Genomic DNA, 12471 nt, shown 5'->3' on the forward strand with positions numbered 1-12471 from the left:
ATTTACCACAACATACCTAAAAAGCATATCGTTGCAACTTCCTGCTAATAACCTTCTATCTGGCACTACGCCTGGTTCACTCTCATATTGATCAATTGCCACGTGTCCTGTATTTGTAACTAACTCAGTGTTGCAATTTGTGACTCCCTTCATGCACCTCCCCTTTTTTATTAATAACCATAACAGAAAACTTATTGAGAAAAAAATGGAGGAGGTGAGAGAACTTCTAGAGAAAGGTCGATTTGCAGATGATTCATTGGCTGAAACTTCACCTCGAAAAGGGCAAACTCTTCCAACAAAAAAGAAAAGCTTGAACAAGATTTTGAACTGCATATTGGATGATAGAGTGAGAATTATTGGTGTTCATGGGATGGGCGGAGTGGGGAAAAAAAATTATCATGCCTGAAATTAACAATGGACTATTGAGGGAAAATAGACTATTTGACAGTGTTATTTGGGTTAGTTCCTCAAAGGACATGAAAACTGAGGAGTTACAAAAGGTTATTGCAGGGAAGTTTGATATAGAACTTTCAGGATTTCAGGATGAGACTTCAAGCGCTGCCACACTGTTTGAAGCTTTCCAAAGAAGGAAGAAGTTTGCCTTGATTCAGGATGATCTATGGGAGCCATCCTCTCTTGAAAGAGTTGGAATACCAATTCCAACTGTGGAGAACGGTTGCAAATTGATAATAACTACTCGAAGGGTAAGCGTTTGCCGAGGCATGGAAACAACAGATAGAGATATCAAAGTAAAGGGTGAAGCATTGGCCTCTCCGGACATCAAACTGATTGCAAAAGATGTGGCAAAAGAATGCATGGGATTGCCTCTTGGTATTGTTACCGTGGGGCGTGCCTTGAGAAATGCAACTGATATATTTCAGAATGGCAGATTTCATTGATGGGGTTAAAAGCTTCAGCTCTCAACATAGAACAAATGGAAGAATCTGTTTTTTCTCGTTTGAAATTCAGCTTCACAAAATTGAAGGATGACACAAGTAGGTCTTGTTTTCTATATTGTGCTCTCTATACTGAAGGTAATCATGTTGATGCAAATGAATTGATTGAGTATTGGGTGTGGGAAGGTTCATTAGGTGCTTTGGATAGCATTTCAACAAGCAAACAGAAGGGAAAAATCATATTGAATAAACTAAAATATGCATGCTTGTTGGGATAATATCTTTCTTGGCGATCCTCCATCATGTCCAGCTGTTACTTCCCTGTTATTGCAATACAACTCTTTCTCTCAAAATATACCTTATGACTTCTTTGATTTCATGCAAAGTCTAAAAGTTCTTGATTTCTCTTATGATGACATGTCAACATGTCATGTTTTTCTATGCTTTTTCATACAAGAAATTTATGATTAGTGCTTAAATATTGCATTCTTTGGTGCTTAAATGGTATATTTCTTTGATCTTTTGATTTAATAAACTTTGTAGGAAATAAGAAGAAAAAGAAGCAAAAAGAGCACAAAATAAGCTAAAAAGAAGAAAAGAGCTTTGGGGCACACTTTGAAGTTGGATCACACTTTGGAGGCTTAGGCCACGCTTTTAAAAGCATGGCCCATGACCAAATCAAGGAAGAGAAGTGTGGCCCAAAGGAAGAAAAGCGTGGCTCAAAACAAGGAGCAAGAACACAAAGCTCTTACCAAGAGCTTAAAAGCTCTTGCCAAGAGCTTTATCAAGAACACATGAAGAAGGAACCAAGAGCCAAGCTCTTGGCAAAGAGCTTTGAAGCTCTTGCCAAAGAGCTTTTTCGGGCTTGCCTCAAGGAAAATGAGCTTGGAGGCAAAAATTTTCGCTAAGTTAAACTTGGGCGCTCACAGCATGACCATGCCTCCTTCAAAGGGCTATAACTTGAGCTACAAAAGTCCGATTGATGTGCTTCCAGTTGCGTTGGAAAGCTGACATTCAGAGCTTTCCAACGATGTATGGCAATCCATATTTGGCATAGAATTGAGGCACGAGTGAAAGGCATCTTTAAGGGCTAAAAACAAGCAAAAATGAATCAAAGTGCTTCCACCAGGATTCGAAGAGGGATACCAAGGGAAGACACTAGGCGCTACTCTTGTGCCAAGGAAAATGGCCAGCAAATGCTTCACCCAAGACTTGAACCATGGACCTCAAGGACAAGTAAAGCTCTTGAGCAAGAGCTTTTAAGCTCTTGCAAAGAGCTTTGTTCTCTTGTCACAAGGAAGGAACGTGCGCACACTTTGGCAAGGAAGGGAACCAAAGCTCTTGGCCAAAGCTCTTGCCAAGAGCCGAGCTTTCCCCTGGGAGGTGGACCATGGGCCAAAATTCAACCAAAATTCCAATTAAATTCAATTCTTCACCAAATTGAATTGAGGCCAACCAAACCCATCTCTCTTCAAATCCAAAGCAAGCAAAGCCCACATCATCACTCAAAGGCACAAGAACAAGCTAGAATTAGGATTTTCATTTAATTTGTTTTTCATTTCAATTTCATTTTATTTTGTGAAAAGCCTATATAAAGGCATCACTCTCATTTTCAAAAGGGGAGCTTGATTTGAAAGGAGGCTAGCTCCAATAGGGAGTTTGGCACTTTTTAGTTTTCATTTTGCTTTCTCTCTTATTTTTCTTTTCTGTCTTGAAATTTTGGATTGAGATTGGAAGGAATTCTGTTTTCATTCTCCATCTGCAGCTTCTTCTTCTACTCTTTCTGCAATTTACTTTTCTTTATTTCTTTTGCAATTGTTCTTGTTGGATCAAGGAAGGATTTGAGATCTAGACTTGTTATCTAGTCTCTTTCACTCCTGAGATCTTGAACCACCTTTAAATTGCTGCAAATTAAGCATTGCTTTTCTGTTTTTAAAATTTTCCAAGCATTTTTACTTTCTGTTGCATTGCTTCCAATTTACATTTCCTGCAATTGCTCTAAATTCTTATTCATTGAAATTTTGCTTCTCTGTTTACATTGCTTCCAGCACCCCAGCCCCTTTACTTTTTATGCAATTTACATTTCTTGTCATTTAAGATTCTTGCAATTTACTTTTCTTGTTCTTTAAGTTTCTGCACATTTACTTTCTGCACTTTAAATTTCCTGTTATTTACATTCTGTTGGCTACAAATTCACACAATTCACTCAATGTTAGCTTGACTAAACTAATCACCCACTAAAGTTGCTTGATCCATCAATCCCTGTGGGATCGACCTCACTCTAAGTGAGTTTTACTACTTGATGCGACCCGGTACACTTGCCGGTGAGTTTTGGGTGTTTTGGAAAATTCAGTTTTCCACAAAAACACCAGCATCTTACACTGGGATCAAATAATCTAAAAACTTTTACTCTTTATTCAAGTTATCACTAAAGAAAAACCCAACAACTTTTCATTGTTGATGAACTCCTTTTTTTATTTATCGCAAAAAAAGAAGTATAAAATTTTTGAGTAGTCTACTCCCCTCGAATGAAGAATCTCCTTCATTTTTAATTGAAATTAAATGAATATCTCTAAATTAATAAGAGATTTACTTGTCTATCTTATATATAATTTCATGTGATCTTTTAGGGTGCTGCCGGGTTCGGTTTCTAACTTAGAGAATCTATGTGCCTTTTTATTGAGCAATTGCTGGAATTTGAAATTGATCCCTTCTGTGGCAAAACTCACTTAGTTGATGGTTCTCGACATTTCGGGTTGCCGAAACGTAAAACAACTTCCACATCGGATAAAACAGCTATGCAACCTGAGAAGGCTATATATTTCCAATACCATGATTAACATCTTGCCATCTGATTTTCTCTCAGCACTAACCCTTCTAGAGGAGTTATTAGCATCTAATGCTCTCGGCTTTCAAAAATCATTGATACTGAGCGTTTCTGAAATCAGCATCGGTGAAATCATATCCTCCTCGAGATTATCATCTCTTGAAGTAGATTTCTGGCACTGTGTTCTCTATAATCTGCATGCTTGCTTTGGTCACTGCTCAGCTAGAGAAGTTCAAGTTCAATGTTAGACTAGGAGAAATCCAAGAAGTTTCGGAGAAACCAAGTGTGGCATTTCTTGGCATATCCATTGCCAAAGGAAATTTCAATCCCAGCAAATACTACCGAGTTGAGATTTATTGACTGCTATGATATCAGAGTTAACTACTTGCCTTTTGCATGTAGACAAGCTCAAGAAATGCACAGTAGTTTTCTGTTACAGTGTAGAAAGAATTGTTGACACTGAGCAAATCGATTTATCTATGCTGGAGACTTTGGTGCTGAGATATTTGATCAAGTTGCAGATCATATGTAGGGAAGTGACTTCATCTGCATTTATGAGATTAAAGATCATAAATGTAGAATTTTGTCCAAATTTAAAGAGCCTATTCTTAGAGAAACTTTTGCTTCAACTGTCAAATCTTGAAGAAATTAGAGACGGCCACTGCAATAAGATGGAGGATTTGATGAGATTGGAAGGAGAAGTAACAGTAATGACATTCATTCTCCAAAATTCACTTGCCTAGATTAAGGAAATTTAGGTTGGAGTTCATGCCAAATTTAAAAGGGATATATGATGGATTCATGAGTTATGGCTCTCCATGCTCTTTTCAAGTAGTTTCTTGTGATGCACGGAAGAAATTACCCTTTGATCTTGATGAATTAGTAGGCATTGACCAACAACTATTGTCACTGCATGCTTTGGAAAAGTGATTAGTCTAATCACCTTTAAATTAAGGTAGTAAAATTCATGCGTAATAAAAATTATAAATTTAAAAGTGATTAGTCCTTTTTTATTATTTTACAAATCTTCTCACTTACAAGATCTTTTTTGAAATATATTAATATATTATAATAGCAAGAGACTACAACTTTAAACTTAGTATATGCTGGTGAATAAAAAAAAGGTTTTCTTAAACATGACCATGAATCCATAACCATCATCATATTATAGAGTATTGAATGAATAACATGTTGGCACAATCTATGATGACAGCTATATTCCACTCTAGGATTAACGACACAAGCCTATAAATTCAAAGGGACACACGCAACACAAGTATCTGATTTCAGTCACACTAGCGAATTTCATTTTCCCTTACTATTCCCAATATTAAATAAACCAACAAAACAAAAAAGTAACATTAACACATGTTGGTAGTGTTGTAAAACATGACTCCTCTATAGAGAAGAGTGAAAGCACCACAATTTTTTTACACATGATACTATCACCAACAGAGAACAACCACCAGAGGAAAAAAAAGACTAGTCCCTCGAAGGCATAAGGCATGGCCCTTAGAAATGGTTAAGTCATCAAAACATCTCAATTCAATTAGTCAGATTTGGGGCTTTTACGCTTGAAGAGATTAACAAGGCCATAAAATAGTGAAAGCAACCACTGCCAAATGAGAATCAGCAAGTTACCACTTCGCTTATTACTAGATCTTGGATCTGGCCTTGGTCCAAAGATTCCTTTGTATAGTTCTTTCTGCTTTTGATAAACAACTTTGTCGTGTTCAGCAAGCAACCTTAATTCTCTTGCAATCGCTTTGTCTTCAGGGGCATACTTGCGTGCCTTTTGAAAATCTTCCTTGGCAGGATCTATTTGCCCAAGTGCTGCCCTAGACTTGCCTCTCCTAAATAGAGCCTTGACATTGTTTTCATCCTCAGTCAGTACCTTCAAGTTCCATCATCCAGTCAAACATCAAGGGAGCAATGAATCTCATGTACCTATTATTGTAAAATTTTAAACTAATTTCTGTTTTAATTAAAAAGAAACAAGGTTTTTCATAACTTAATTTGCTTTTTGGAGAAAATAAAACATCATTTGGCAGAACATATGAACCAGAAGTAAAACAACTCTCTACGTGGAGAGGAAGAGAGAATTATTGAAAACTATGTAGGTTTACTTAAAATAACAAAATATGACAAAACAAGCTAGTGGCGATGATATCCACAAGTTCTGTATATGAATGACTGAACTGTGTGATTATGCAATAATGGAAACTGAGTTTGAAGTTTCCCTCCGCTAAGATTAAACAAACCCTTACGATATGATACTGTAACTCTCGTGTCAGAGAGAACACAACTGGTTCCATTTTTCGCTATGATATTATAGACAGCAATATTTACAGAATCATTCTACTTCCGTAGTTATATTCCATTAACAACCAAAAACTAAGTTAAAGGAACTTGCAGAAGTCGTAACTATCAATTTTTATATCCAGAGTTATAATAGTGATTATCAGAATATCACAATACAAAATAAGATTAAACATATCTCACAAAGAAAAATCAAGCTCTGCTGAATTGATTGGATAAAATCTACTTACAATTGTACATTGTCCTATAGCTTCTTCATAACGGTTCAGCTTAATCAGACAAGCTGCCATGTTAAGATGGCATGGGTTCTTTACAGCCAAAGCCATATCCCTATATTTCCCAAACAGCTGAAACATGAAGTCATCTCCCATATATGCTATGGCCTAAGAAGAACCAAGATAGTAAAACTTTGTGAAACCCAAAACCGAAATGAAGAGAAAAATAAAGTTTTAATGAGCTAAAAGCAATAAATACTAGTTAGCAATGTAGAAGAGCATTAGCAACATGAGTGTGTAACCATTTCATACTGTTGCATAGCCTCCTCTAGTTTTTCTTGCTGAAACAAAACATTTCCATCCATCTTTCTACGATCTGCTGCACCAATCCTTTCCTCCACAGTCATATCGCTGCGAGCTTTTCCCTATGGAATCAGATTCTATAAGTATCTTACCAAATCCACGACCATATAAAGTAAGTAATAGCAACTTACTTCTTTCGTTTCATCAAAGCCAATAAGCTCAACTTCATAAACTAAATCTGCCCTGGGAGGAACATTGGGGAAAGAAAAACTTCCTTCCTCGCCATATCCTAATTCCCAACCCACACGTAGCAATGCACGCTCACCATCTTTCATGTTTGCCACACCAATGGCCAAGCCAGTCATTTCTTTCTTTTCTGTTGCAGAACAAATACATCGGAATCCGATAACAAGTCCAATAGAACGATGGCCACAACATTTTTACTTTCTTGACTTTGTTTTGCATTCATGTTTACTAAGATATTGGACAACTTGTGCTTGGATATCAAAGTTCTAGAAAGATAATGATGCATAAACAAGGAATTAATGATACGGGAGTGGGAGGCTTAAATATGAGACAAAATTTGTCATTTTTATAATTTATTCAATCATTTGATAAAATTCATGAATAGGTGTCTAAGCCTAATACAACTATAGAAAAGAACATCACCAGACAATACTTGGACACAACGTTCAATCAGAAAATTCAAAGATGTTTTAGAATAATTATGACAGGAATCCATAGATTGTACCAACCAAAAGACAAAATAAATCGAATAGTTCAAACATCCATCTATGTACCTTTTCCTAATACCATCTCAATTGGTCGCTGTTCTTGCCACGTGTCTTCAAACTTGTGCAGGGTGCTTTCAGACCAACCCCTGTAATGAACTACAACAAACAATATTTTGTTTAAAATCGTCATTTTGACCTTACAAGAATAGCAAAAGGATATGCAAGAAAAATGCTCATAAGGCTCAAAGCATTCCCGTGTTCTATTAACTTCGATCACGTGAAGAGCAGATATTGCATAATCTCAACACATGCTCTATTTCAAGATCCTATCTTAGCCCGTGGCCACGCTAATTTTTTATGATAGATTGAACTTGAATTTGAAATCAAAGGCAGTAAGTAGCACAAGTATAAGTTCAGATAATTTTACACAACCACAATTACATAACAACATTCTTCAACTGTAAGCGCACTCTTATTATAAGGTAACGTGTATAGAACACAGGAATTCAATCCTAATTGCAATGTAACCATGATTAGGACATTATACTTACTAAAGCAAGTTGAATATTTGGAAGGTTTCTGGCCATGGCCTTCCTTAATTACTTGCTTAGTGACCTTCTCGTGAAGGACTTTAACTTCAGAATCAACTTTCGGCGGGACGCTATATTCTGCTGGAACTTCCCCTTTAACAAATGCAGAGCTTTCAGCAATCACTCCATTTTCATCTTCTTGATTTGCAAATGCATCCATTAAATTATTTTTTTTTCCCTAAAACAAAAACAGAGCAAAACCAGAATTACCGAGTGATTGAGGTTGAGCTGCTTGAACTTCTTCCATGCTGCGAAATCCTTTGTTGCATAAAAAAATTGGAGAAATGAAAAGGAAACAGATCAGACTGTGTGAAAATTTAATTGATTTTCTTGAGAACCAAACAACAGAAGAGAGAAAAATTCAGGAACTAGAAAGGATTTGATCCACTTACGTTGATTGGATCGGGTTTCGTTGATGATTTAGTGGGAGTAGCACGAGTCGAAGAAGACTCCAAATAGTAGATACTTACGAAATTACCAAGAAGGGTACACTGCCAGAGATGAAGGAGATTCTAAACTTCAATTTTTTTTAGGGTTTTGCTATCCTATGACCTTTGGCATAGGTTAAGCATAGACCGATTACCCATACATCACTCTACCTCTCTAAGCATAGGTCGATTACCCTCTAGTTTAAAAAAAATTTTTGGCAATAAAATTAATCAATTAGTAAAATTCACTCATGTTCTAAAAGACTCTCAAACTCAAGCTATTAAATACCCTTTTATAAGTCCTTACTCTTTTTACTAAAGACAAAAAAAATTAACTTTCACCTCCATCCGCCATCTCATTAACATTCACCTCCATCCGCCATCTCATTAACAGAAACCCTTCTCCTCCTCCCAAAGAAGTCATCCAATCCTCTCATCTACAATAGTGTGGTTTAAAGGTCACTACTGTTAAACAATACATAACCTTAGAAATCCCACAAGAACTCATTCAAAATTACCAAAATTAAGGCTACACTCATTTGCATCTAGAAGCAGTTAGGCTTATTCTTACCTTTCATGGAAGAAGATCTCTTCCGGTGACGGCCAAAGTTGCTCTTTTAGATACCACTTTCAAAGAATACCAACATGTCTTGATAGGAGCATTAGTAACTACACTCTCCAATGGAAGTGTCATTCTCACTATAGCCCCTAATTTCACTATGAGACCTTCAGATCCAACAATATGTCAAAGGCTAAAGATCCAAATACAGCTAGTTTGAGTAATTCAAGATTCTAATGCTGAACAGGCCACCTTACATCACCAAGTTCTCTACAAAGTTCAAGACCATGCTCTTGATCTCAATCTCCCAAACACTACTGGAGAAGCATTATTCATGTTCACAGATAATGCTAGAGGGCCAGTAATTGTAAACATTCCAAGAATGATCACTACTGATGAACTTTCTTCTATCATTCAACTGGAATGGATTACTGATTATGAGAAAGCTTTCCCGAAAGAACAGGTTGATGTTCATACTACAACACCTCCAACTATTACTCATAATAATAATGGAACGGTGACTACTGTGTTCCAAAGACCTGAAATATCAAGCAAACTTCACTACGAGGATCATCTTTTAAGAGGATTAATATGATTTCTCCTGTTCAGGTGCAAACAACTCACGATCAGCATGATCCACCTGTGCACTTTTATGAGAATGAAAAATCTGTTTATGTTTCTCATATAAATGGCCACTTTATTTGGAATGTTGATCCCTCTATGTGTGATTCTGACTGTAACTGTGCTGACCAATGGAGTGACACTGATGATGAAGATTATGCTAGAAGACAGAGGAACAAGAAAAAGAAGAAGAAGATACTACAAGCCCCTTGCTCCTTTAAAAGACCTGAGCCTCCTGATGATGCTGAAGCAGCTCCAATGCTCAGAAACAAACCAATGCTCAAGAAGACGAGACTGTCCCGAAAAAACTCCATGGATTATCTTTATCAACCAGTCAGTACAATCCCATGTATTGCTACTCTCAGATATTATGAGAAAGAATTCCCACCTTTAGTGACCCAAACTGATGAAAAAAAATTATTAGGAGACCTTATGTGATACCTCAAGGAATCACTCTACATGGACATCAAGCAACAACTCCTCAAGAGGAAGTGCTTAATTGGCATACAGATAATGCAGTCAGCCAAAATAAAGTACTACTCTGGATAAATCACACTCTTGATGCTCTTGTAGAAAAAATTGAAGGTCTCTCAGCACAATTAGGTTATGTGGCAGAACAAGTGGCTGAACTCAGAGATCGGCTCTCTGCACAAGCTTTTCAACTTGATCAAGAACTCAAGGCCTATATTGATAATCTGTACTTTGGCCCAGAATTCCACAAGAAGAATAGAGAACTGGATCAAGTCAAGGCCCAACTTCGACAAATTGAGATGGACAAAAATAAAACAGTTGTATCTCAAGCATTGGCTATAGACCCATTATCCATGTATCTCAAACCATATCCCTCATATTCACCTGTTTTCTTTCTTTTGACATATTCACCACCAGAAACCCCAAATTATGACTCCATCTTCAAATCCACCTATCATTTGGCCAGACAAACAAACACCAAAAAATCCATCTCTCCCCAAGGGCGGCGTTATTCGTCTCAATCCCAGCCACAACCACCACAGTCTCAGCCTTCTTTCCAACCCAGGCCTCATCCTCCTTGGAAACCAGAAAATTTTTTCAGAGAAGAAACCTCTTTTAATGTCCCTACAAAAGATAAGGGCATCAAAGAAGGGTCTCCTGCTCCAGGACGATCAATTAATACTCTTACTCTGGATAAATCACACAGTGAGAAAATCACTGACGAATCTGATCCTGATGATGCAACTACTGAATCCAGTGAAGAAACTGCTGAATGGTCCGAAGAAGACTATGAGGCAGACCTATCAGCAATAGCCATGGTCAACCCTGTAGAAGAAGAAGAAGAGGAAGTAATCTCTGAAAGGGATGAACCAGCAACTTCAGCTAATCCTGCTCCTGCAGGGTCCTTTAAAGTAAAAACACCCAACAAATGGTTCACCTTTAATGATATCCCACCGGCAAGATACAGGAAAAGGTTAAATGAATTCAGTGCTTGGATTGAAACTACCATGGCCAATCCAAATCTTTCAAGCACACAAGTCCTTGCAGATTTTATAAATCGAATGACTGGCAATCTCCGAGAATGGACGAGCAACCTTTCTGAGTATGAAAGACTCCAGCTCATTAATGGTACCCCTTCTCAGTTTTTTGGAATAATACATCAAGAATTCTTGGGAGACATTACAATTATCCAGAAAAGAAATTCTCAAGAATACTTTGAAATGAAGTATTGTTCACTCAACAGAAAGGACTTGGAGGGACATTACAAGAAAATGGCTACTAAATATTATCCTCTTGGAGGAAACAATAACCCGCCACTCAAACAAGTCTTCATGGCATCTTTGCAGATGAACTCCAGCCAGAATTACAGCAGATGATGATGGCTCTTCACAAAGAAGTAGCTACCACTACCATTGGAGAAATATATCAATTGGCTCTAGCTGCACCTTACAAATTATGCAAACAACAACAAATGTTCAAATAGCTCAACAAAAATTCAGGCAAACTCAAAGGAGCATGCAATAAATCCTATTTGAAGATCAGATGCAAGGAGCCAAGCACGTGTGATTGTAAGCCAAAGAAAAAGACACATTGGCAACCACCAACCAAGGCATTTCGCCAGAAGGCATTTAGGAGGGGAAGAAAGAAGCAAAAATACCGTTATTTCAAAAGAAGAACACCTCATACTAAGTCAAACAAATTCTTCATTTGTGGAAAGTAAGGCCACTTTGCTAAATCATGTCCTCATAAGACAAAGAAGGAGATAAAAATACTTTAGTCTTTAATGGATGCAGCTTCCATCGAAGATGAAGAAGATTTTGAATCAGTACTTGAAGAACAAGAAAGCAAAGATGGAGAAACTGAATATGTTTTCCAAGACTTTGATTCAGAAGGAGACCTCCCACCAAAAAGGTCAATCTTTTCTATATCCTCCATTGCCTCTATCACAACAAGAATTCCTAAAGGATCAAGCTTCCCAGAAGAAGAAGAACTTGGATACCTTGGATCCTTAGGACTGAAACAGATTGATGGTACTCTTCGTCCTCATTTCGATTTAAAAGTCAAGACATCCGTCTATGACAAACCAACAAAGGCTATTGCACTAATGGATACTGGGTCTTGTGCCACTGTCCTAAGACCACGTCTTACCAAAAGAAATGTGGGTACCTTTTTCTGAAAGGTTCACAGCAGCTAACAGTGAGATCTTCACCATCAATCTTATTTCCAAAAAAACCCATTGGTTTGGAATATTTTCAGGCCAAACTACTTGGCTCAGGGTACTGGAAAGCTATCTCCCAAACAAAGATATTCTGTTCGGCTTTGATGCATTCTTCCGAACCCATGGATTGCATATCAAACCCACTGGACTAAGTTACAAAGGGCAGTTTTTACCTTTTTCAGGGATACAAAGTATCCTTGAAATCCAAGAAGCTCCAGAAGAATATAAGGAGATCCAACAGCTACTCCTTAGTGCCTGTTGTGACAGTCATGATCAATTCAACCACCCTG

General features: G+C 37.4%; 2 protein-coding genes across 3 annotated transcripts; one reads left to right on the top strand and one right to left on the bottom strand.

The window, feature by feature from the left end:
* The first annotated feature begins 398 nt into the window (after positions 1-398).
* Positions 399-899, top strand: LOC112756924 (probable disease resistance protein At1g52660). Its single transcript, XM_025805529.1, has one exon. It carries the CDS (start codon positions 399-401, stop codon positions 897-899), a length of 501 nt encoding a protein of 166 aa, XP_025661314.1.
* A 3967-nt stretch (positions 900-4866) lies between these two features.
* Positions 4867-8579, bottom strand: LOC112758810 (peptidyl-prolyl cis-trans isomerase FKBP42). Of its 2 annotated transcripts, none has more exons than XM_025807583.3 (8): positions 8277-8579; positions 8095-8142; positions 7846-7977; positions 7361-7450; positions 6752-6936; positions 6560-6682; positions 6273-6425; positions 4867-5617 (listed from the first exon to the last, which is right to left on the bottom strand). In XM_025807583.3, the coding sequence occupies exons 2-8, from the start codon at positions 8129-8131 to the stop codon at positions 5273-5275; spliced, it is 1065 nt and encodes a 354-aa protein (XP_025663368.1). In that variant the 5' UTR covers positions 8132-8142; positions 8277-8579; the 3' UTR covers positions 4867-5272. The 2 variants fall into 2 exon arrangements, with proteins under 2 accessions (XP_025663368.1, XP_025663366.1); XM_025807581.2 differs by having other exon boundaries at positions 7846-8022; positions 8277-8471.
* Between the last annotated feature and the right edge of the window lie 3892 nt (positions 8580-12471).

The sequence above is a fragment of the Arachis hypogaea genome, chromosome 16, assembly GCF_003086295.3.
Source record: "Arachis hypogaea cultivar Tifrunner chromosome 16, arahy.Tifrunner.gnm2.J5K5, whole genome shotgun sequence".
NCBI classification, from domain to species: Eukaryota; Viridiplantae; Streptophyta; class Magnoliopsida; order Fabales; family Fabaceae; genus Arachis; species Arachis hypogaea.